Source organism: Lingula anatina, chromosome 8 (assembly GCF_051362555.1).
Source record: "Lingula anatina isolate TDL-2025a chromosome 8, LinAna3.0, whole genome shotgun sequence".
Classification (NCBI taxonomy): domain Eukaryota; kingdom Metazoa; phylum Brachiopoda; class Lingulata; order Lingulida; family Lingulidae; genus Lingula; species Lingula anatina.
This window is the reverse complement of record NC_141774.1, coordinates 9179570-9206571: the sequence shown is the minus strand read 5'-3', so window position 1 is coordinate 9206571 and position 27002 is coordinate 9179570. Positions and strand designations below refer to the sequence as shown.

At 36.0% G+C, this 27002-nt stretch overlaps 3 protein-coding genes across 7 annotated transcripts in view; 1 reads left to right on the top strand and 2 right to left on the bottom strand.

Annotated features, from left to right (window-relative positions):
- Window positions 1-9745, bottom strand: part of LOC106163668 (uncharacterized) — a 76020-nt gene extending 66275 nt beyond the window's left edge. Inside the window, exon 1 of one of the 4 annotated variants that reach the window (XM_086994342.1) lies at window positions 9442-9745. The gene's annotated coding sequence lies outside the window, so the exon portion shown is untranslated. Of the gene's footprint in view, window positions 1-8976; window positions 9155-9441 lie in introns of those variants that run through there. The other 3 variants (XM_086994340.1, XM_086994343.1, XM_086994341.1) reach the window with 3 other exon arrangements.
- Window positions 1274-25484, top strand: LOC106163516 (uncharacterized). The gene is made up of 6 exons (XM_013541123.2): window positions 1274-1361; window positions 20490-20671; window positions 22036-22172; window positions 22897-22988; window positions 23485-23706; window positions 24285-25484. The coding sequence occupies exons 1-6, from the start codon at window positions 1331-1333 to the stop codon at window positions 24305-24307; spliced, it is 687 nt and encodes a 228-aa protein (XP_013396577.2). The 5' UTR covers window positions 1274-1330; the 3' UTR covers window positions 24308-25484.
- On the bottom strand, window positions 14749-19743 carry LOC106163511 (histone-lysine N-methyltransferase PRDM7-like). Of its 2 annotated transcripts, XM_013541111.2 has the most exons (10): window positions 19562-19742; window positions 18986-19166; window positions 18574-18705; window positions 18288-18358; window positions 17948-18050; window positions 17480-17566; window positions 17124-17200; window positions 16621-16821; window positions 16023-16290; window positions 14750-15760 (listed from the first exon to the last, which is right to left on the bottom strand). In XM_013541111.2, exons 1-10 carry the CDS (start codon window positions 19571-19573, stop codon window positions 15066-15068), a joined length of 1827 nt encoding a protein of 608 aa, XP_013396565.2. In that variant the 5' UTR covers window positions 19574-19742; the 3' UTR covers window positions 14750-15065. The 2 variants fall into 2 exon arrangements, with proteins under 2 accessions (XP_086850827.1, XP_013396565.2); XM_086994701.1 differs by lacking the exon at window positions 18986-19166 and having other exon boundaries at window positions 14749-15760; window positions 19562-19743.
- Window positions 25485-27002: the final 1518 nt, after the last annotated feature.

Here is a 27002-nt window from a genome sequence, read left to right as displayed (position 1 = left end):
AATTCAAACGCTTTTTTAGACTGTATGAACCCTGAACCATAATATACATGTATAATTATAAATAAAGAAACCATGGATTTCATTCTTAGATAATGAGTGAGTGGAATTCAAAGTCAAAGCTGCCATGGGGTTCCTTCCTAACATGATAAGATATTTGGGGAACATTAACGGGATAACACTTCCACTGGGGAACATGGGATGCTTGTTCTAATATTGCATATTTGCCCGAAGTGATCAATATTTTATTTTTCAGAGGTACATTCCACATGCAGTTTCTTCTTCCCCTCCTTATCTTGCCTGATCAACTAGCAGCAAGCATATTTGCACAGTTATTCTTCAAAAAAAAATGATGTTCACGCTATACATTATGAAGTGTCTTAGTCATTCGCGGCTTGCCAAAATGAACATATATTTGTTCATCACCTGTTCTCTATGCCTTCATGTTTTTTTTTCATCTTCTCGTGTATTTTTCAAAAGTTACTAATATTCTTTGCAATACACTTCACCTTTATAAAGTTTGCATATTTTCATATATTTTCAATTAATTAATTTTATCTCTACTTCTTATACCTAAGATTGATTTGTTTTAGTCAAATTTAAACCAAATGGAGAAAAAGAGTGGTGAAAAAGTAGTTATTTGGCTAAGCAAAAAAAAGAAATAGCTAGCACTACTCCAGGTACAGAGATATAGTGAAGTACGAGTGCATTTAGAACAGATGATCCACAGACGTAATGATCCATGGACTAAATATGGCCGACCCGCCATAAAAACAGGGCCAACTAATCCTCTGATGGTCTCCCTGCCACCGCACCCGCCATTTAACGGATTAAATCACAACTCCTGAGGTTTTATTGCCAGACCCCCTGCATTGACGGAGCATGTAGAGGCGCGGAGATCATCAGGGGATTAGTTGGCTCTGCTTTCATGTTGGGTAGGCCATATTTGATCCACGGATCTGTTAGTCCACGGATCAACTTGTTCTGAATGCACTCTATGACTCGCTTCCCACAGATTTAGATCGATCCATCTGGATCAACCGAACTCCCTGGGGGTTCATGCTAAATTGTTGTCAGCTTCCAGGAGCAGAACGGGCACAAAAGTTAATTACCCCCTTTCAGCTTTTAGTAGGCGGGACAGACATTTAAACTGGTTAAGCTGACAGCAATCTAGTGAGACTCCCCAGGGGGATAGATTGATCTAAATATCTGTGGGAATGATCTTTATGTGATTCACCAAACCTTGGCCTGGAGGGTTGATTATTTCCAGGTATGGCACGGTGTGATAAGGAAGTGGTCTGGAGAGATGGTGTGAGGTTGTCATGAAAGATCTATGGGAGGCTTCCTCCCACATCATAATACAGGTGAGTGAGGGTAATTTTTAACAGTACCACCCCCCCACCCCCCCTTTACACTGGACGGCATCCTTTTTGCATCCTCTGTGCGACCATGAAAATGGTATCACTGTTGTTGTAGAAAGGAGGAACAAACATCGCTTTGGTTGCAGGATCAACTGAATGCTCAATGATCGGCCAATTGTCGGCACGTGATGTATTATAATTTTTTTACTCTTAAACGGGGTCATGCTACAGGACACAGAAAGGCGGCGGTCCAGTGTAAAGGAGGCTTAAGCAGGTACGCTTATATAATCTCTCGCCTCTGAGCTGCAGGGTATATGTTTCAAATGATGTACAGCCAGTTGCACACACATTTTACTTCCTTTTTTTCATATTTTCAAACACATATTGGGCTAAAGTAAAAAAAAATGCATAATTAGGAAACATTGTTACTAGTAAAGATTTTATTTTTAAACAATTCTTTCTGTAACGGATATCTTAGTTTTAACCATCATTAACTTCTATTCCTTCAGTAAACCCATTTTTATTATTATCTTATTCTATTATCTTTATCTATTTATTTTATTTTTTTTTTCGTTTATAATTTTTTTTGCAAATTATATCATTCTTCTCCAAATCTAACCTGTTCAAAATTTACTTTCTTTTGTCGTGTGCAAACACACCGGATGCCCCCTCTCCCTTCAACAAGCCTGCATTTACATTACTTTTTCTCTCCAACGTGCTCCCAATTATCTAAGATCAAGATGTGTGTTTGTTTTCCTTTTTTTATTGACATGCTCTTTACTATCTAAGATCAAGAAGTTACACTAACATGTGGCTACAGGGTTAGAAAACCACTTTATTCAACCCGATGTCAGATCCCAGATACTCTGTATGCCTCTGCAGATTTAAGTCATGTAACAATATTCTTTCTTTCATCAATATTATTATTGTTAATCGATTTTTTTAATTATCTCTTAAATTCATATCTTTCTTTATACTTCTGTTCCTTTTTATTTATTTTATATTTAATACAGATCTTTTTATTATTTTCACATACCTAATAATTCATTTTAGTTTTACTTTACTATTATTGTTTTTCATTTATATATATTAATATTTTTTTAATTCTATGATATGAAAACTTTTTGTCTGATGCGACTCAAATGTTCATTTTTATATGGAATAATCAACCCAGAAGTTTCTCATAAAAATGTATACAACACATATTTAGTATTAATTCCTATATAAAACACTATTATTACCAAGCTCTGTGGTAAATTCTATATACATGTCACCCTTCTGCAACCACACTGTACATCAAAGATATTGAATTCAACAGAAACATGTTAGAACAGCAGTCAACATATATCATACAGTCATCTTCCGGCATTCCTGGCTCAACATATGCCATGCTCTTGTTTTTTCAGATTATTTTATACAACACCTAATACTGCTTACAGATCTTGACTTGCACCAGGTACTTGACAACTATTATAATAGTATGTACAGATCTTTAATTTCTGACTCCAATCTTTTTAGTGTCTAATCAGGAATTAAGCAGCAAGCTCTTTAGTTGGTCACCATATTTGATCTTCAGATCTAGTAGTCCGCTGATCTGAACGCGCTCTTAACAAACCATTATCACTCTAAATGCAACATACCAGTGCACTCTGATTGGTTTCCTCCTACATCCAGGTGTAAAAGAATTTGATGATTAAGTGTCCTGTCGGTTGTTGGTGTCATCTTGTGGTGTATTTAATGTCAGTTAGGCGACTCCGTATTAACTGGGGTAAATCATGTTGACTGCACTGAGCATATAAGGTATAACAAGAGATGACTAACTGGCTTAGGTAGTTTTTACTGCACTTTATACAAGCACTGACTTTAAATAAGATAGTGTTAACTATATTTTCACATATTATCAAAATCCCCAATAGACTTTAATAACTTAAGACACTAAAATTTAACTGGTTCACAGTGTAAACTACTTAAAATACTCAATAAGCCATCAGAACAAGCATTTTTAAACTAGATAAGATAGTGGTAACTATACTACGAAAACAAAACAAGATACCAGAGATTAAAACAGGTAGATAGTGTTACAGATTAACAGTTTAGATGAAAATCATCTCAGTGGGTGCAGTCACCTTACATGAAGTTAACTTATAGACACTATGTATAATATATCACCTAGTGTAGTTGAAAGAAGACTTTTTCAATAGCTTACTGGCGATGTCCATGTCATATCCAGTAATCCTATGTCTCATATTTACATGGCAACGACATTGTGCTACTGAGATGACATGGAAGTAATTAGAAAGGGTGAGGGGATTCCCACCTTCTCTCTCTCTCTCTCTCTCTCTCTCTCTCTCTCTCACACACACACACACACACACACACACAATGAAATCAGAAAAAAATCCTCAACAATCAGCCTCTTTCATTACTGTAATGCTATCAAATTCTACCCATGTGACATCTGAGCAGAATATGGTAATTGCCTAAAAGTTTTTAAAGAAAGTGACTGGTTTTATTCCAATATCGTTCTACTGGTCCCCACCTTTCCAAGTAAAAACAAAGACTTTGTTGTAAAATTCCATTAAACGCACTCTGCATTCTACTTTCCAGTTCCAGTTCATCCTTGTCTAAGCACGCTTTTAACTTTGTGTGAAACATTTTGTCTAAATAATTAATGACAAGCCTTAGGTGTAATGTTAACTAGGTACATTTAATAACATTTTTTTCTTTTGGTTCAAGTTGATTCAGGTACGAACATGTCTTAGACTCTGAACATAATAGTCTGTTAGGGAAACCTGTGTGAAGTGAATAAATAATGAACTACGCTGACATTAAGTGATGAGCTGATATTGATACTGATACAGCTTGCTCTCTGCCAGACACAAATAATTGTATGTAGCAGTGTACACGTTGATTACTGTGTTAACCAGTGCATGCACATACCTGTTTTACACACGCACACATGCATTCACACGAGAGAGAGAGAGAGAGAGAGAGAGAGAGAGAGAGAGAGAGACCTGCATGTTTTTGTCATCTAACCCTGTGATAAATATATCACATGATACAGTTTAGTCATGCCTTTGTCTTAAAATAAATCTGCTGTGAAACACAACTATAACTAGAGGATCAGAGAGGCGATACCGCCTCCTGGTATTGTACCACCAGCTGGAGTACGCACATTCGAATGGGAAGGAAAAAGAAGGGGGAGGGGTTGACAAGCTGCATGAAATGCAGTAAACAAGGGTTATCATTTTTTATAGATAATTATTATATTTTTAAATCAGGTGGGAAAAAGTAAAAGGTCAAATACAAGGATGTAGTATCATTGTGAATGTAGGACTTCCTCTCTAACTGTAATGGAAACAATATTTCAAAGTTTGTTTATATTTGGGTTAAGTTCAATAGTAACTATGGGCATTTCTCTGTCAGTATATTTTATAAGGGTGGGAAAATTTGCAAACTACAGTTCATGGTGAAAAATAGGTCAAAGGTCAATTTCAAAGTAAAAGTTTCCCAGTATATGACTTTCTATGCAAGATCAATAGCAACTATTGCCAGTTTTAGAGATATAAGGGAGGGAATTTTTTTTAGTGCAGTTCATTATGAAAAGTAGGTCACAGATCAATTTGAAGGTCAAAGGCTAATTTCAAAGTTACAGTAAGACCCCATTTCCACAGATTTTAGATCGATCTATCCCCATGGGGAGTCTCACTAGATTACTGTCAGCTTAGCTGGCTTAAGTGCCTGTCATGCCTACTAAAAGCTGTAAGGGGATAATTAAATTCTGTGTGTGGTCGGCTAACTGCAGGGAGTTAGGTCGATCAAGTAAGATCGATCTTAATCTATGGGAATGTGCTCTAAGATTGTCAGTATATCACTTCCTATTCAAGTTCAATGGTAACTATGGGTGTATCTCTGCTAGTTTTGATGATATAAGGACTTGAAAACTTGCAAAGTGAAGTTCATCATGAAAAGTAGGTCAAAGGTCAATATCAAGGTCACAGTTAGATTGCTAGTTAATGACTTCCTATTCAAATTCTATGGGTGTATCTCTGCTAATTTTGGGAGTATTTTTTCATTTTATGTTAACTACTGAATATTGCATTGTTGTACTATTTAATAAAGTGCAACTCCTAAACCGTATGGAAAATAAAAAAATTGACACCACCTCCAGTATTGTGCTTGACAAGCTGTATTTCATGCAAAAAACAAGACGTCTCTAGTGTAAACAGTTCCACAATTACAGAGTTTTTAGTTTCGGCATCAAATGACTGCTTCTCCCGTGAAAATGCACCGATTGACCCCAAACCCACGAAGATGAAGGGAGTCCCTAAATAGTAGCCCTCACTGTAATATGAAAGCTTAGGTCTATGTAGTTTCTGAAAATTGGCACAAACAATTCTTTTTTTGCAGAAAATTCCCATTTTTAGAAAATTTTGGCCTGTTTGACCTTGAAATAAAGGTCAAATGTCAAATCCAAGGGCATATTTGGAAACTCCATATATGACTTTTGGTCAGACCTCTATAGTAACTTTTTCCATAATTCCTTCAGTTTGGGAGATATTTAGCATCAAATTTTCAAAAATTTTGACAAGGGTGCATTTCAGTGAGCATCACACCCAGACCAATGCACCAACTGAGACAAAAATACCAGGGGGTTCAAGTTGAGATTATATGTGACCTAAATCCAAGAGATGGGGACACAGGTCCTTGCGGTCTAGGAGGAGAAGCGGTAACGGTGACTTGTTTCCGGCGCCCGACTGCGGAGCCGGCGGAGCCGCAGGAGCCGGCGGAGCTGTACGAGACGGGCCGGGACTAAAACCATGAGTACCGCCAGCGTATACGCTGGTGGTACTAATTATAACTATAATTATAACAAAATCTCTTTTTAGTTCTTTATCTAATTATATTTTATTTTTGTCCAAAATCTTTGACCCTCTATTCAGTATAATGTTCACCTAATACAACCAATTAGCCGATCAAGATGAACTACAAAATTGTAAACTTCAATACAGGCATTCTAGCTAATCAAAGACCACAAACAAAATTGGTGAAACAAAAAACATTTACAATTTTATGGAATTAATGTCAATTTAGTCTAGGAGGCATGTCTCAGTCCTTCATCAAATTTATGAGCCTTCATCATATAATTAACCCATCAAACTAACATAGCACATATCAATGTTTTTAAATTCCATACACAAAATCAAGTAAGGACCTTTACTACACATCAAATGATACACAAAGACACCTTCCACACACCATTTACATGCTGAAATAAAATTGCAAATAATGAAAAATAAACTACCATGTAGATATACTTTTAAGTAAGAGAATCTTAGCAGGTTATGTCAAAATATTCTTTTCCAGTCATATAAATGTTATCAAAATAAATTAAGCTTCTTTTAAAAGTATTCTCTTTTTTACTGACTTTGCACAAAAGCCAATGAAAAAACCCACTTCCCAGAAGGAAGAGGTTATCAAGTGTTCCCTTATCATAAACTAGGGTCAGGCAGAACAAGGTCCAATGAACCTAACCATAAACACAACTTGCTAAATTATCGCGACTTGATTATTTTGCCGAATTTTGATTATTTCGACGCTTACCGAATGGTCAAGACACAGTCATATAGGGTCAATTATTTTTGCGGGTTGACTTCTTAGCCAAAGTCAATAACTGTAAATCATGTCTAAAACATGCACCTCTTCTTGCAATCAAGCTGTCAACCCACAGCAACACTCCATGGGACACTTTCTGCCTTGTTTAGTTGTACGTAATTTGTAAACAAGGATGCTCTTTGTTAGTCAGTCTAATCCTATTGCCTTAATTGTAATGAAGCTGCCACCCTTTAAAATTTATTATAATATCTGTTTTAGACTGCAATATATTGTTATCAGGGATGCTAATATTGAGATTATAAGAACTTTAAAAAGGATTCAGTGTCTTTTCCATTAAAACCCATCAAATATATAGAACTTAAAAAAAAAAAAGAAATTGAAATTAAAAAGAAATTGATAACCCCCCCTCCTCAATATTGGCCAGTCAATAATTTATGCTTATTTGTCAATAAGTCTTTAAAAATGTGAACAGCTGAGTGCATGTGTGCGTGTGTGTGTGTGTGTGTGTTTTGGAGGGGAGGGGGCCAACTCAGAATATGCTTTTGTGAGTAAATCTGTCAAGAGTAGCTGAACTGTTTGAGGAGTACAAAATGTGAGAAAAATTACCAGAAACTATTTTGTGGTGACAGTGAGAGCCTGTGGTCTAGCACCTCTTCCGTCTAAGTTGTAAACTTAGATTATATTACAGGCAACAGATTAATCTGCTAAAAGATTTATTTGAATCATGCCACTTCTCAAATTTTGTGACATCTTTTTGATAAGATAAAATTATATGTATTTTGACTACATGGAGTATATCTTTCCATTCACATGGCAAATTTGGAGATAAAATAAAAATTCAAATAGGGGTAAAATGAGAAATAACTATCAAATATTTAAAATGGTTATCTGTACTGTGCAATATGCAAAGATGTTATGGGTTGATACTGTGTCATAACTATAACATACGTAGAATAATCATATTCTATACAATATTAATAAATTATAATGTTATAACACTAAATAAAACTATCATCAAGATACACTCTTTCTCTCTTTTTCTCTATTTCTCTCTCTTCAATGCCTCTATTCTCTTTCTCTCCCTCTCTCTCTCTCTCTCTCTCTCTCTTTGCATAATGCAATCTATGCTTTCCATCAATAACAATGTCTCTCTCATTGCCTTTTAATGACATGACATCAGTAATGGATATCTAGTAGAACACCAGCAATTAACAAGGATACGTTACAATGACTCCATGTTTGAGTGGAACCTGGCAATATTTGCCAATACCTCTTACAGAAGCAATGGAGACTTAAACTATTGTAAACAAACCAAAACCACAAAATAAACAAAAGATCCAATCTGAAAAATGAAGACAGAAACAAACAGATCTATATACAAATCTACTCAAAAAGCAGGTGCTGGTTTGTTCATTTTTGAAAATTGGTGGCTTATTCTTCAAAAAAATGGATAACCTATGTTATATTGAGAGTCGTTTTCCATGTGGTTGAATAATATATATGCACGCACTGCAGCATCAAAATGCTCAAAATGCATGTACTAAAAATAAACACCATCAAAATCTGGAAAAGATTGATGATATATTACAATATATTCCAAGTAGCAATTGTGAGTACGGTGCATTTCCATTCAGGTCAAAGAGTGTCTTGTTATAAACAAAAATAACACATCTGGTTTATATTCAACAGCGAAGACTCAAGAGCAACTGTGTACAGCTTCTACATAAGAACCAAGTGACCTTGAGTCATAGTAGCTCCTGGTGTAATCAACCCTCTAAATATAACCAAACAGTTTTACTGTTTCTAAATCGGCATGACGGCATTGGTGATTATGTCAGAGTTAAAATACATATAGCTATTTCAGAGTGATTGCCACAAGGTTAGTTTAATGTCCCCGTCATGTAATTTTAGATTGATAAGTTCGGAGTCACAGGCCGCGCATATGACTATCATATGGTACTACTCCCCCAGCATGTGTTAATGTTATAATTAAAAAACATACCTCGCTTTTTCACGCCTCTAATGATCCTTCTACCTCGCCTTATAGAGTCTTACTTCTTTGTTTTGGCTAGAGTTAATAACGGACTTTGTAAATGTCGACGCAGTTTGAAATGCGAAAGACAGCACTACCTCACATTATGGGTCGCGTGTTTATGCTATGCGGCGACGACGATTCTGCGGTTGCATGGCAGAAAAAACGAGCTCATCTCTCTAATATCTATCCAAATGAAGACATTTAACACACTTAATAAACATTTATGAAGTATAAACGTTGGGTATTCGATTTTACCAAAGTCGACAAGGGAGTCGATGTTGGTTTGTAGGTCAAATGAAATACACAGATGTATATTTCGAGGCCTGGGAAAAACTGAGCAAATATGGCCGACCTTCGACTTCGCCCTTGCCACGCAGATAAACTCTCCCAAACACGTTTACCATCTCAATTTTGCGCCATTTTTGTACTTACCCAAACCATCGCAAGGGCTGCTACCATCAAAAAGATGTAAAACACGTAGAAATATCGCTAGAAATCCTGCCCGAAATCACACAAGACGAGCCGACTTCGTCGCCATGATGAGTTAATTGATATGCATGGGCCCTGTAACATGGATGGCGAGGATTCTGATCATGTTTCAAAACCTGTACCCGTACCAAACAAGGTGAAAATACACATATTTCACATCAGATGAAATAGGATAAAAGTTTTCTACAAAATGATACTAAATTCGCTGGCATTTGGGGTCTAGAGAACGAATTTAGAGCAATGTTGTTTATGTTATTGAGACGGGAAGCCATGTTTGATACCCCAGCTGGTGGGTGACGTCACGGGTCTGGGAGAGCAGAGTAAGGGTAGCAGGTGCGTTGAATGAGATGTCCACTTCGTGCTATTGGCGGCAAATCTTGATACCTTACACCAAAACGCACTGAGGTGGGAAGGGAGAAAAAATAGTGCTATTCGTGATTTTGTTCAACCCGCGCCAAACGAGAACATGAATGCGTGGAATGATAACGTACATTTTATGTTTCGGCAAACTTTAAATCTACATGTACATGCAGAAAATAATGATAATTTTAAAAAGACAATAATTATTTATTTGCAAAAACAGGATTTTCTTCATTTTAATCTTGTTAGAAACTTAAATATATCACTCATAGCTTTAACCAAAATCATGAACATTTAAAAAATGAAAATAAAAAACATATTACCGATTTGTTTTCAACTAGTTCAGTGCAGCTAGATATACCATAAGTCGGAATAGACGTCTGTATACCATGTCAAAGTAGGTTCATCACCAGGTAAACGAGCGGTATGTGTTTATGTTTATAATGCATGACTCGTTTACTTGTTGACGGATTAACCCTGCATTATCACACCCGCATTACGTAAATGCCTGGTAAATGATGCACCCAGATTGTGCTGGTTGTGCAAGCACATTGCGGCACATCTAACGCAATCGTGGTTTATGTATTTGTATTTATATTTATTTTTGCAGTTAGGTCTCTTCTGTTATTAATTACGTTAAAAGTTTGTTGTCATTGTTTTTTATGTACATGTATGTATAACACAAGTAGTTTAGAGGGCCTGCAAAATGTACTGAAACATTTTAGTGCTCAATAAATTATTATTATTATTATTGTTTTTTATCTTAATCAATACTGACCGAAAATGTATTCAATCATCCTCAATATTTAGGTTTATTTGAAAAAAAAACAGAAAAGTTAAAATGAAGTTCGAGATATATTCGCAAATTTTACTTGATCTAAGGCTATGTTTACGTAAAGTGAAAAATTTAGTTTTTGGTGTGAATCATGGGGAATTTTTAATGTCTGGCCTTGCTAGTGTGGGTAAATTTTGTATGAAGTAAAAAAAAAAGGTTCTGCTGTTTCAGTAATGAAAGTTGAAAAAAAAAACAACCCTATTGGATAGTATTCGCAAACTTCTAATACTGATGTAACATGTGTATGTATGAGGTGTGATTGTGGTTGTGTATTGTGTTCGTGTCTTTTCGTTTGTGTTCGTATACGTCCGTTTTACTATTATAAATACACGCCCTCCCTCATTTGGCGGCACATTTGTCATCTCACGCTGTCCAACCTATTGCAAGTAAATATTGGCTTTTTTTTTTTTTTTTTTTTTTTTTTTTTTTTTTTTTTTTGTTATTTAAGAGTTTAATTTAGTTTTATTTTGTTATATAAGTATTTTTTTTAGTTCGTTTAGTTTATTTCGAATGTTATTTATTTATGTATTTTTTAGTTCACGTAATTTGTTCTGTTCGTTATTATTAGGGACATTTCTCATCTCACGCTGTCCAACCTATTGCAGGTACAATAATAATTAATGTGGATCCCTACCAGTCAGTCTCAGTCTGTTACACTAACAAAAATTAAACTCCACTAAAGAGATACGCATTTATTTTACTGACATATGTACATTTGCCCTCAACCTCAATTGTATTTTTTTTTTTTTTTTGTTTTGTTTAGTTTTTTTGTTTTTTTAATGTCTAGTATCGAAGTTTTTGCAAATTACTTTCTGAAAGAATGCAGTTTTGCCGTGTTTCCTGTAAAACTTGAACTGTGCCCTACCTTATCATGCATGTAACCAGGGCCGTAGCCTGAGCAAAATGCCAGGGGGGGCAGTAAGCGGACATGAGGGGGTGAAGCTCCCAAGGGGGGGGGGTGTCCCCCTATCACGATGTGGAAAATTCCAAATTCCAGGGGGGGCAGCTGCCCCCCCTGCCCCCCCCGGAGGCTACGGCCCTGGTAACTCAATTTAAGATTAATATTTTATTAATGGATAAAATGTTTTTAAAAATAAAACAACTTAAAACGAAGACCTGCGCCAAAAGATAAAAAGAAGTTTTTTTTAACTCCGCGACACCGCGAAAATATACTGCAGTGCTAGTATTATATAGGTATTGCAAGCCGGCAAGGGCTACTCGAGGAATCTGAGAAAATAATAACAACACAAGGTACGCCTTAGATAAACTTTTATTTTAATGTTTTTAATGTCTTCAGTGACTGAATTGAAAATATGAGAAGCTTCACAGCACATGAATGTGATTTTTAAGGGGATTTCAAACATGTTGAGAGAACCTCTATAAACGTAATTTTGGCGGGAAAACCCCATGGAAAGGTCATTGAGAGGTAGTGATCACATTTCACGGGGAATAAAATTATCAAATCACATATCACAGTTTATTCACATCTCTCTGATAATTGCGCGCGTAGAAAATCCTGAAATTACATAAATTATACGTGTTTGATGTATAACGATTTCGTATCACGAAGGATGGAGAATAATAAGCCGTATTCTCAAGTCAAGAGAATGGGGTACTCAGGGGGGAATCTAGGATTATTTGAAGGGGGGGTCCGCAGATGCGAAGCCGACCCCCTTCACTTGGCGTGGGATTCGGACCCGCTGAAGGGGCATTTTAGAGGGCGAACGGTGCCGTTTGGTACGGTTTAGAACTATGATTCAGCTAGGCAAAATTCTAATTACAAGAGGGGACCAGAAATCCCGCTAAATATAATAAACGTTTCGCGCATCTCGGGTATTAAAAATTGTCTTTCATGGGTAACGAAAATACCCAATGGGACCCTCTCAATCATGTTGCCCTTTAATTCTGTCAATCTTGGATAAGTAAATTAAGTGGATTTTTATGTATGTTGCGGTGTCGGATTCAGAGGGGGGGGGGGGGTCAGGAGGGGTACTAAACCCCCTCCGGTTTCTGAGAAATGTATCACACCAATATTCCCCTCTTAAAATTAGAATTTTGACTAGCTTAATCATAGTTCTAAACCGTACCAAAAGGCACTGTTTGCTCTCCAAACCACCAAAACATTTGAGCAGAACACGAACACCACACCAAGGGGGCGATGGTCGGCTTCGCATCCGAGACCTGTCTTTCCAGATCCCCCCCCCCCTCCCCCTTCAAATAATCCTGGATCTGCCCCTGTGTTGTTGTTGTCATGTACGTTGACAATAGAGTTGACTTTGCCGGTTCACCAATTAGCATGCCCACTACAAAAATGATTGGGGGGTTGGGGGGGGGGGGGATCGGCTTCGCATCCGCGGACCCCCCTTTCAAATAATCCTGCTTTGTGCGACCATGAAACTGGCATCGCTGTGGTCGTAAAAAGGAGACACACGCAGTGTTTTGGTTGCAGGATGAATGCTCAATGATCGGCCAGTTGTCAGCACGTTAACAATTATTATTATTTTTTTTATTTTATTTATTTTTTTCTAATTACCTCGGCCAATGAGGTTATGTTTTCACCCCTGTTTGTCTGTTTGTCTGTCTGTCATCAACATAACTCAAAATGTTTTAGACCGATTTTGATGAAATTTTCAGGAACTGCCAGAAGTGGGCCAAGGAAGAGATGATTAGTTTAGGGTGGTGATCTGGATCAATAATCAATCAATAATCAATAATTATCAAAAATCGCGGAGGTCTACACTCTCGGAGTGCTTTTCTAGTCTTACAAGTCATTCTATGAATTACATGTACACTTTTAGTTTATTATTATTTTACTCTCAAACGGGGACGTTCTACAGAACGCAGAAAGGACGCTGTCCAGTGCAAAGAGGGCTTAATTAATGCGACGTGCTAGTTGCGCGGTTCACGGAAGCGCTTGTATTATCACTTTCTTAATAGTAATAAAGGAGCCCATTCTTTGTACACTTAGTATTTTATTACTTCAAAAAGCGACTTGCACTGCATCCACTCTTTCCCAATCTGAAGCTGTACGTAGAAAAAGTATAAATTTGTGGTTTTGGCGCCCAGTTCGACCGGCTCTCTTTTATGTTTAACAGTGTATCATTATTGCCAACGTTGAGGATAAGAGAATCGGTAGTGCTCCCAAACAGCGATGATGTATCTTTGAAAATGAAAAGTAGGCCTATGCTTTTGCTTTTTTTAAGGATTCTGTCCCCAGTCATAAATGAAAAGCAGTTTTTGAGTCACTGGCATTTTTTATACGGGATGTACTTTTTGGACAATGTTAGGCCTGATCATTACGTCATTTAAGGGATATCAATGATGACCGCCCCTACGTACTATATATATATATATATATATATATATAGAGAGAGAGAGAGAGAGAGAGAGAGAGAGAGAGAGGTGGGGGGACGGGGTGTGGATACGATCGGGAACTTTTTAAAACTTAATTTTAAGTATTGCTTTGTATTTAGGAGTGTAAGTTTACAGAATGAAGTGTCAGTTATTTCGTTATGATCAACGCGAGAAATCGTAGGTCAAATACAAATAGGTCTAGATTTTTCTTCAACCTAATGGTACACTTTTTGTTTTTACTGTTCAGATCTTGTTAATAAAATATTTGTATGTCACAGAAATAGTTTTCATCTTGACTTACAGACAGTTTAAACTCTGACGCTTTTTTATTTAGAAAAAAATGTGTTTATAAAAAACAGCCGCGCTGTAGCTAACATTGCAGTAGTTCGAGCAAATGGTGAATTAGAAACTGTCATCACTCTATGAACAGTTTCAAGATCACCCTAGTAGAACACTGGACATGTCGTCTGCTCTGTGCTGAAACTTACTTTACTCTCCGAAGAATCCAAGATTTATAACAGACGCACTGTTAACTTATTTTCAATCCTGTTTCAAATAAATTTTTTTCACAGCACAGATACCACCACTTAGTTATTAGGTTAGTGTTCAACATAAAATTAAAGAATAAATATAGATAAGAGACTAAAATTCAAGTTCAAAATACTTTATTAAAATCTGATAACATTCAACAAACTGTAAACACGAACAGCTCTCGACAAAATGACTTAAATATCAACATTAACTTTACTTCAAAGTCAAGAATATATTTTCTAAGAACAATAATATAAATATTTTTTGTAACAAACTGTTTGAATGGCACACCATTCTCTTTTCTTGAACGAATTAATACAGTGTAGATCGAAGCAATGGTTGCAAAATCTATTTAAATGTTAACAATAAAATAAACATTATAAAACATCGCATACATTGCGTGATTACATTTATAAATTGGATAAAATTTGAATAAAATTCATTCATTTAACTGATATGCACTGTATAATTTATTAAACTGCCCTATTCAACATGCATCTTCAGGATGAACTTTTCTTATATGTTTATGCATATCACAATTAAAGTTAAATTCTCTATCACAGTGTAGACATTTGTAAGGTTTTTCTCCAGTGTGGACACTCACATGTCCTTTCAGATGGTGAAGCTGATTAAACCTCTTATCACAGAATTGACATTTGTAAGGTTTTTCTCCAGTGTGGATTCTCATGTGTCCTTTCAGACTGGGAAGCTGATTAAACCTCTTATCACAGAATTGACATTTGTAAGGTTTCTCTCCAGTGTGAATTCTCATGTGTTTCTTCAAGTCACCAGCCTGACTACACTGTTTACCACACACAGTACATGTATACACTGCACTGTTGTCATGGATCCTCTGATGTGTGTGTAAACTTGACAGCCTATTAAACCTCTTCCCACATACAGTGCACTTGTAAGGTTTTTCTCCTGTGTGGATGCGTTTGTGTGTGATCAAATTATATTCCTTACTGAAACCTTTCCCACATACTTCACACTTGTGAGGTCGTTCACCTGTGTGGGTCAGTAGATGTTTCTGATGATTAGTTAACTCATTTGTGGAGTAGTTACAGAATGCACATTTGTACTTCTTACTCCCAGTCATGTCTGGATGGTGTTTCCGGTGTTTCACCAAATATTCATCATCAGCAAACAGCTTTCCACATATGTCACATTCATAAACCTCAACTGAAATATTAAAACGAAATTAGGTTTACGATCTTAATGTAAAAAAAGTATCTCAAACCGAATTTTTTGAGAAATTTTCAACAATTACAAAAGTGATTATTTAAATAATTTCCTCATCTTTTAAAACTATTTTCCTGTGAAAGTATTGATAATGTACGCATATTATTGTCTTATCTACATAACTAATCTTGTGCCAGTGGGTGTGTAGTTATTCACAGTTAATTTCACTTTATGTCCAGTTTACGTTTAATTACCAAATTACCATTTAACTTCCTGAGCAGATCCAGGTTGCTTTCTGGCTTGGTTTTATCAATTCCCAGCTCCATGGCATATGCATCTCCATACCACACCAGAAGTTCATTGCCTTCAGGTATAGGTTTGATGGTTTTATAATATATCTGACCATGGTGCTGGAATGCAACAAGGTTTTGTTCTCTTTCAGTTCTTGCACAGTTCACATAACGCATCCAGTTGGCTTTGGAGGGGTCCTGAGCATCTACAAAATGACTGGGTTGACCTTCTTTGTATACCTAACGTATTACAAAATATTAAGAGAATCAATATCAATTCATAGTAATTGTCATTTTTGAAGGGTTACTTAAGCAAAATAAAATTATCCATTTTTTCTTTCTACACAATTATTTAAGATGAAAAAAAAAAAAAAACTTTTGACAGCTTTTTTTAACAGAAGGAGCAAAAAACTAATTGATCAACTTTTTGCTTTGTGTCAAACAAATGAAAATAATGTACAGAGAATTAACCAACTATCATCATACAATTTGAATACAATTTCATTCACATTAAATATGTATGTCCTGCTATTTCATAATACCAGTTTCAACAACAGAGCCTTAACATACCTGCCAACTGTAGCCAGACTCGTGTGCCTTGGTTGTGTCTGTAGAAATTTCTCCCTCGTAAGGTCCAAACCTGGTTCTATTTTTGAGTGGTCTGATGACCCAAACACCAAGACCTGCATCAGGAATTTGTGACGTATAAATGTTGAAATAAGGAGGCAGGGTTTTCCTTGCTCTCTCTGGATCTGAACCATCAGCTGGTACCTATGAATTTAGAAGTAAAATTACTTGGTGTATCTGTATACAAGACGAAAAAAATTAAAATATGTGGAAAAGACATAGTCACGACCAGTAGTTAACTGTATCCAACAAAAGTGTTGAAATCTCAACTCTAAGCATAGGTGTATATTTAAAAAATTCACACCAATTAATTGATCACACATTGCCAAACAATTAAAGTGTTTGCACTTTTTGTAAAAATGATGCATTATTTTATTTAACATGTTATGTTTAGGACAAAATACAAAATGTCTGCAAACTGTTCAAGTAAACTATAGTACATGTACCTGCACATCTTGTATGATATTGAGAGGACCATGTACTGGACAGTCTCCTTCATACTCCATGTTACACTCATCACAATCTGAGGCAGAAAGTAACTTATTAACATTTTATTTGCATTTAAATTTCTATTAATCTACCAACACCTTGCAAATGTCTAGCATCTATGTACTAGCATAAGACTATAGTGTGCTTCTGTAAGTAAGATAAAAAGAGTCAAAATACTACATCATTTGTGATAAGTAAGCAACCTGTACCTTCTTTTTTGAAATGGCAAACAAATAAATTTCAAAAAATTAATAATAAAAGGTCCTCATGTGCTGTCAAATGGATTATGTAGGCACTTAAACTGCAGACTTACACAAAAAGGCATCATCATCTGGAACCTCTAGGTCTTTGTAGTTTTTGTCCCCAGCTTTTCTTTTAGGATATCTTGGTTGGTGTACTCCTGACATAGATCAGATATAGTTTACTAAAAATTATTTTAAAACCAAGTTCATTTTAATTTCAGGCAATTCATAAAATGGTCATTTTTCAAATACATACATGTGATTGTTTTTTTTCCCTTTATCTGAGCATTCACACCAACAACATGACAAAAAATGGCAGTTATTTTTAAACTGAAAACTAGAACCAACTAAACTTCAACTTAAATTAACTATTTTTTTAGCTAATAATAAATATGTTAAATAAAAAATGTATTCTTTCAAAGGCTGTTAAGCCATATATTTTAATTTATCAGTTTCTTAAACACAAAATTATTTCGTTAACGAATTGCATTTAATTTAGTCCTCTCTTTATATCTTTAAATAAATACCATACAACTCACCTTTATGAACAATGTCTGATGTTGAATTTGTTCCCAATGACACCGATTTTTTTTTGGTTTTTATTGCCTTTAAATTCTCCTCTTTATCTTTCATGCTGTTTACCTAAAAAATTATCACACTGTTTAAAAAAATAAAAAATTATGAATATTTGTTAATCACAAATGTCAATAACAGCTACACTTCACATGTGCAAGTAGATTGCATACTATGAAAAAAGTGAAGGTTAAAATATTTTGTTGTGTAAAATTACTGGCAAATTAGATGTTGGGATAGAATAGTTATTTTCTTTTCTTTTTTTTTTTCTTTTTTTTTACAATTTGTAAAAAATCATTAAATCACTTTTGTTTTTGTTCTCTGAACAGTTCTGTCTGGCTTTGGTGGAGGTTGAAATCTTTCCACATTCTTTAATGCTGAAAAAAAATTGTATTAAATAATGATATGAAATTGTAGAGAAATACCCAGTCCATGGGGTATTTCAAGTTCTGGTTAGAATTTAAAATAGACTAAATGAAATAGTTTAAGCTCATGAATTCTTCAACAAATGGTAATCAAACCAAATCAAACTATTTTAACAGGTCTGAATTTAAATGATATATTAATTATTTTACATGTGTTTCCATTTTACCTCTTCCACTCCTTCTTCTGTCTAACTCTGGTGTCCACTCTTCATCGCTTCCAGAACTCTCATCTTTCACCTTTTTCTTCTGAGCTGGTTTCTTCTTTGGCTTCATGAACTGAGGCTTAGCAATTGGGAGACCTACAAATAAAAAATAAAGACCAACATATATTAACTAAATATATTATATATAACTAAATATAATAACTAGTGAATTATAATTCTATATTCAATTTTTCATAGTAAATTGTTTTAGAAACTTCGTAACTTACATAGAAAATTACACTTTTTATTTATGTTATAATGCACTTAATTTTTTTCATCAAATGTTTGGTTAGTATTCATACTGAAAATTTTAAACTCTGATTTTAGAATATTTAAAATGAACATGGAAAAAAAATTTAAAAAAACAGAAAATAACCTAAATCTTTTAAGACTTGATAATTTCTTTTGATATTTCTTAGTCTGAGTTTTTCATAATCTGACAGCTTGGCAAGCTCAGAAGCTGTGAAGTATGCTTCAATGTTGACTTCGTCTGGGTCCGTCATGTCCATCTTGCTAAAATCCATCTGCTCCACGTTTGGAAGTTTGGGGATTTCAAACTAGAAATGATACAGAATTTGAGAACAAATGCCATTTTTACAAACAAAACGTTGCATGACGTAAAAAGAAAAGAAATAGCTGCTGCTTTGAAACTGAAGTGCTGTGAGGATCGTAATTTTTTCAAAAAATAAATGATAAAAAAAATAAAGAACGTTATTTTGGGCAGTAACGATTATTAAAATCAGACCTAAGATTGTTTTCATTATACTTTAAAAGAAACTGTTCCAAAATTTTGGTCAATTCACCATATTTTGTAGACAGATGAACGGATGGAAAAAAAAAAAAAGAAATAATCTCTTCCCGCCCCTGCGGAAATATCAAATTCTTCCATACGTAAAATTGTACAACGTCATTATTAACAAGTTAAAAGTGATCTTATGCAACTTCTATCTACCTTTGAGGCCATGTTCTCTCACAGAATGTGGAAGAAAATCAGTAAAGTTCTTCGGGGTCAACTTTCCTTCCTACTACTGAAAATGTCGTCTGCGCGGCATGTTGAAATCGAGGCCGCCTCAGCCCAACACAATCAGTTGCTTTCATTTGCATCTTCTCTAACACATTGTCGTCTTTTTCCTTGTTTCGTCACCGATGAGGTGTTTGACTAAAGTTGATGTTTGGCAAAGGCTTCTGTTTTAAATGGAATTTCTAAAATTTTACTGTAATGTGAGCGGACAATTTCATTTAATCTTATGTAATTCCATTTTGATTTAATTTATTTATTTACTTCTATAGAATTTTATACGGTGGAAGTGGAGAAAAGGTCAGTTTCGGGAAGGGGGCTCTTTGTTCCCCCTGAATCCATGTTTGTTATGTAGTTTGTTACTGCTTGTGTTGTGTGGATTTTTAAAAACTCGCTTGTAACCCGCAAGAAAACGAAGTAGATGCTCCAGCGCAGTAGACTACTGCAATCATACTGCAAACATGCCTCAAAGCTGCTTCGAGTAGGAAGCTCATTAGCATATTTGAAACATGCTTCTATCATGCTGCTAATCTACTGCATTAATGCTCCTCCTCTGTACAACCCTATGTAAATTTTGAAGTAGAATTGCAGTAGGCTATACTGCATTTCTACTGCAAATATGCTCCACACCACTACTGCGTTAATGCTTCTTTGCTACTTCGATATTACTGCATTTTCATGCGGGAAATATTGAAATTTACCTCAAGTCTATCTAATATGACACTAGCAATTTATTTAGGGTTATCTTTCCCCCACCAGACTGGGTTTCATATTCAATTCAACTCTGCGTTAAGCCATTTCATGTAATTAAATTAAAAACTTAGGCGCATTAGACGTTAACATGTGCATACTTACATTGAAGGTGTTTCGGTTCAGCTATATCTCAGAAGTATGGCGGCACTCACACTCACATACGCTTTTCTCGTTGTTTTGGCGGTACAAAATGCATCAGGGTATTTCTTGGGGATGTATCCTAACGTCCCAGGAGGGAGACGCATGGTCTGGCACCCTGTCGACACCATGTTTAATCTCAGGCCACAAAAGGTAAGACGAAAACCCTGGCAAAAGAGACGCGCACATATAGTGTCGTGTTGAGACCGTCGTATATGGATCATTCTACCAAAATGTGAACATTCGTGTCGGGTCATTGACGCACACATCTTGTGGTATGTTTCACAACTGTTTTAAATCATTTTAATCACCGCTGGTTTGTTGTCATATTGGTGAGTATAGAATAAAAGAAGTCAAAATTATGCAAATAATACACAAAATGTGTGCGTCATTGATCTGACTCTTCACTTTTTTGTGGGATCACCCATAGGCTACTAAGAATGGTCTCTAAGGTCTATGGAATAAATTTTGATTGAGGGGAAAAATCTTAAATTAATTGCTCTTTTTGCTGTACGCGGTTTGGTAATGATATAAGTACAAAAGGATTTTAGTTTTATGGAAGAAAAAAGTAGATAGACTATGGATGACTTGATGAAAAGGTGGAGGGAAATATGAATACTTTTATTAAATCTGCTGAATTCAATCAACGTAAAGAACAGGCCTACCCAACTACCAGACTCGGCACCTAAGGATCCTGAATTAACCGGTATATCGGACCACGCTACCCGTTTTCAAGGTGTGTGTCAGATCGCATTTCGGAGTATCATACCCCAGAACAAATTTTGTAGCACGACTGCGGGCTCATCCACGCTCGGCTGAACAACCTTAAACTGTACTCTTACTTTAGAGTACTCTATTTTATTGTCTCTATGGGGATATATGGGGACTTAACGACATTCGGTTTGAATGTTTTAACCACTTTTGATAGGGCTTTTTTGCATTGTATTAGATTAATGTGGCAGTCTAAGGTTCATCTAGGTGGCTTTCAAAATTATGCACCCGGTTTTAAAATCATATAGCGATTTTACGACAATCGTTTACTATCCAATTAAGGTGACAGCCGAGCATGTCAGGGCTCATCCTGTCGGTGTTCTGGCTGATACTCCGAAATGCGATCTGACACACACCTTGAAAACGGGTAGTGTGGTCCGATATACCGGTTAATTCAGGATCCTTAGGTGCCGAGTCTGGTAGTTGGGTAGGCCTGAAGAAGCGGAAAATGGCAACGCTGAAGAAATGCAACCTAGAAAACAAAACTCTTAAGAATGAAAACAATTTTATTAGTGTTCAAACTTGATTTATGAATACATACTAATTATGTTTTTTGCTAATTGAAAATAAGGTAAATATGGATGGAAAGCACATTTATTCTGTATTTAATCAATCATTTATTTATTAATTTATTGATCAGAAAAAGAAGTCATAAATGGCTTTATTTTAGAAAAATATCAAAACGGTGGAATCCATAAATTCTCATGACGGACCACTAAATCTGTTTTGTTCCATTTCATTTCCAGATACAAGGTCTGTGGTACAGTATCATTTGGCGGTCTTATCCTCGGGTTCCTCATGAAGAAGTATTGCTGGATTTTGCAATGAACATAACACTTGGTGAAACAGGGGCGCTTGCAGTGACGACAAAAGGAAAACCAAAGTATCTTTAATTTTGCTCTCATGTTTAGCACTGTATATTACTTGTATAAAATTAGGCTGCAATGAAATTAAAACGAAATTATGGGTTAACCGCAGGGGCGGATCCAGGGTTATTTTCTGACAGTCTTTCAAATTATCTTTGTTGATCTTGATCCATCCTCCATTTTTGACCGTCTTCCGACAGAAAAAATAGATACCCAACAGTATAAACTTGAATATTTGACTGTCTTCCGGAAGACCCAGAAGACGGCCTCAATCCGCCCCTGAACCGCTCTTCACACATACACACTCGCGCGTATATTATGACAGACCCGTAGCCAGGAGAGGCTCGGGGGGGGGGGGGGGGGGGGGGGGTCGAAAGAACCGCCCCTTTTGCTGGGAAAAGGTTCGCTCTGGATAAAATTTGATCTAGTAGGCCCCTACATGAATTTTTTTATGGAGAAAGGTCCCCTTTTGAAATTGCTGGCTACAGGCCTGTTATGTGGGTATTTGTGTGTGTATGTGCGGGGCGGGGGGCGGCGGGGGGGGGGGTTATAAATTAGGTATGCCTTGGCGTATGTGGTGTCAAAATCTTGCCTAATTTACCTTAAATTATGATGTTCTACATATGATCTAGGTCATAGGGGGATGTGTACTTTATGGAAATGCATGCAGGTTGTTTGTGGCAACGAATACATAAAATTTGAAATAAATATACAATTTATGCCGTTCAAATTACATTACAGCGAGATGGGGGCGAGCTGCATCGACATCAATGCATTTTCCAAACTAGAGCCAACTAGAGTGAGAGGGAAATATACTATTGTCCAAAGTTATGGCAAGTTCTCTGCTCCATCGGGGTTTTCCTTTCTCTGTCAGTTTTATAATTTTTCTTTCCTTTCTCCCTTTTTTCTATCTACTAAATCTCAAGAGAGGAGTGGAATTATCTATCCGTCTCTCTCTCTCTCTTCTCCCTCTCTTTCTCTTTCTCTCTCTCTCTTTCTCTCTCTTTCATACACACACACACACTCACACACACACACACACACACACACACACACACATTCCATCAGACACAATTCATCAATCTCGTTCATTTTCTCTGTCTTTCTCCGTCTCGAGCAGGCGAACGCGTACATGCAAAGAAAGGGAGTCCACTTCCTTTTCATCTCATTCTCATTCTAACACACACAAATACGTGCGCGTGTACCCTCCCCCACCCACACACACTGCACAGTCACATATACCTATTCTCTCTCTCTCTCTCTCTCATCGTCATTGCCTTCACTTCATTCTATAAATAAATCCTCTTTAAATGTTACACGTTATTCCAGGCACCAACACATTCAAGTTCGCTGACACGGACTACGTCCATTACATGGTGTCCAGCTACTGTTTTAACGAGACTGCCACTGGTCACTGTGAGATGGAGGGCGTTAACATCTGGGGTCGTACCGCTGAGCTGACGCCCCAGTACCTTTACAGGGGAATGAGGATAATCGACAAGATGCTGTGTAAATCATTAAGCGGGTTTCATTTTATAAGGCACACTACAGGTAGGCTCCCATGGATCTGAATTGTTATTTAGGATCCGTAAGCATTGTGTGTGTGTGTGTGGGGGGGGGGGGGGGGGGGAGGAAAAATCTCACGGTTGACTCAGTTCGAAATCACAATTAGAACTATATCTCTAAAGTTGATTTCACCTAAGAGCGTTAAAAGGTTATTTTTAAGAAAAAAGAACACCTTTTTAAAGTTGTTTGCTAATCTTTTTTGTCGGAAGAAATTAGATGCGTTGTATTCAAACATTGGTAGGGGAGACGAGGGCACAAGAGCGAAAACAAAGAGCAATTCACTTGTTATTTCCACTCGTTAAATAATTAACCGTATGTGAGGGCAATTGTACTGAAAAAATATTGTTAGACAAATTGCTTTTATTATCTCGTCATTATTTATTTATTTATTTATTTATTTATTTATTTATTGGTATCAATGATTCCTAGGAAACAATTCAAAGCTATTCCTTTCCTGCTCATTCCATTTGATATCTTTTGATATCAGGCCTAAAAATGGCGGGTGAATGATGGTTTTTACGAATTTAATCCCTCTTCAAATATCAATCTTTTTCTCACTTCAGGGTGTCACGGGCAGGAGAATTGAGCCTCAATGTTAACCTCCTACAGCCAACAATTAACACATGAAATAGAGACAACAGCGAGGAGAGAACAACATTTACATATGCAATTAACACACCAATGACAGCAACATTCGGACTGACTTAACTAGTTAATTTATCTGACGATTAGTTTAAAAATTAATGCGTGCTCTTTCTTTATTAAATATATCTAATTTATTGCAAGTCTTATTTCTGTCGAACATTTATTACTATTATTAATAGTAAGGATATACTTTCATTCAGACCACGTTCAGTTGATTTTAGCGAAAATCTTAATAGGCCTAGTCCTAATTCAAGAAAATAAATATCTTGATTATATCCTGTTCCGGATTACTGTCAACTTTTATTGTTGGTTATAAGTCTTTTTTACTTTTAAAGAGGGTTGTGCATTTTGGAATGATGCATCCACCGACTCAGAAATATTACAAAGACTGCACATTACATTGGAATTAAATGCCCTTTACCAGGGAAGCAGATTGTACGCAACATAGTGGAGAAATGTCATTGAATTAACCAGAGAAAAACCTGTGAATAGCTAATGAAAAATCAAATACCATTAAACTTGTATATTAAACTGCCTTATTGCTTATATCTGTTTTATTCTTCTTAAATTCTGTACATCTGAACTAGGCATCCATCAATGAAGTAAAATAAAAAGAGAGAAAACCGGAATCGTAATTGAATTTACAATATATTAATATATTAGTGACATTCAAGGCTTATAGCAGGAGCGGATCCAGAGCTATTTTCTGACGGTCTTCCAAGTTATCTTTGTTGATCCTCCCGTCTTTGGATAGAAAAAATTAGATACCCGTCAATGTAAATTTGAAAATCTGATCGGCTTTTGGAAGACCCAGAAGATGGTCCCAAACCACCCCTGAATAGTGCTTATCTTACGACCATTGCCGGGTTTAGGGGGGGGGGGGTCAGGGGGGTCCTGTCCCCCCTTCGATTAATAAAAATTTCCCACCATTGGCCCCTCTTTGCATCCGCGGACCCCTCTTCAAATAACCCTGGATCCGCCCCTTACGATGTTCTAAATTTCATGGCAAAGTCATGTATATTCCAGACCGTAATAGTTTTTAAAATGTATTGAATTCTACTGGAACCACTTTATCAGAGTTCTAAACTGTAACATATGATTCAAATAAAATATATTACAGGGTTCAAGGAGTTTTTAGCTTATCTATAGAACTTCCCATACAAGGCGTTTGGTCACTGAATAGCTGTACCTGCAAATATTTCAAAATTTAAAATTTAAAATTTTTCAAAGCTTAGCTATTTGAAGACAGACAATTCACACTTTTCTTTGTAATTTATTCTTAAGAATATGTGACGATTTTCTAAAAAGCTGTATTAAATATTTATGGGGAGGCCTTTTCCTATATTCTGTATTTTAATAACTTAGAAAACAAACATTACAAACAAACTGGCAGCTCACTTTTAATTAAACTTTCCATTACTGAATGTTTGAATCAATCTTCATGTTTTCTTTGAATATTTATGTAATTATCTATAAAAAGTAAAATCAACAGATCTATGTATTTTACAAATCACCAGAATGAATACAACTGAAATTTAGTTGTAAGTATAATGTGATAAGCCTTCAGGCCTGTAGCCAGCAATTTCAAAAGGGGGGTTCTTTTTCTGAAAAAGTGGACCTTTTCCCATAAAAACTTCATGTACTTAGATCAAATTTTACCCAGGGTGGACCTTTTCTCAGCAAAAGGGGCGGTTCTTTCTAAAACATCCACGTCTATGAGAATGTCTATGAGAATGTAGTTTTGCCGTGTTTCATCTAAAACAATTGACTGTGTCCCGTTTCCATATCGTCTTGCTAATCAAGGGTGTAACTGAATAGAAGATTGTATATATGAATAAAATATTACAAGGACATCAAACAACTAAAAATAACCACCTACGCCAAAAGGTATATATATATATATATATATATATATATAGAGAGAGAGAGAGAGAGAGAGAGAGAGAATCGGTGAGTGTTCTCGTGGCAGGCGATGTAAGTCCCGAGTTCGATTTTCCAGCTGGGCAGGGTCAAAGACCTTTTAATTTTTATCGTATTATCTTATATAGTATTTATTTGTCTGTTTTTCTCTACTCATGCTGCTGGCATCAGAGTACTGATAACCCAAAGCTATGAAGAGAGACGTCCGTTGTTAATTATTACGTAAACCAGTAGATGTTTTTATATACAAAAATATTCATTCGTTTCTACTGCCAGGTATAAAGTTATCAAGATTTTTCATTTGGCGTACTGCTGCTTGCTTTCGTTTCGTAAAATCACAATAACTTGTTTTTCATTTCTCAGAATAACAAGTCAGTTGATTACAAAATGTGTTTCAGAGCACTGAGGTGGCTGTATATGCGAAGTCCAGTGTACTTTCAATTCACTCACTATAATTCACTACAACCAAAACAACCATGCTCCCTCAGTCACCCTACGCCCTATTACATTATCCACATTTTGGAGCAGTGTTCGAATACACACGTTCTATAGTGGCCTGTGAGAAGTTCACGGCTACCTGTACCAGTTTAACGGTCGTCGTGTCCATCATAATTTTGGGGAGAAGGTATGTTGCTCAGAAATTGTCATCAAATTTGCCTGTGCATTTCGAAGTCAGTGCTTAGTACTTATTACTTTTATTATCAAATAAAATTATA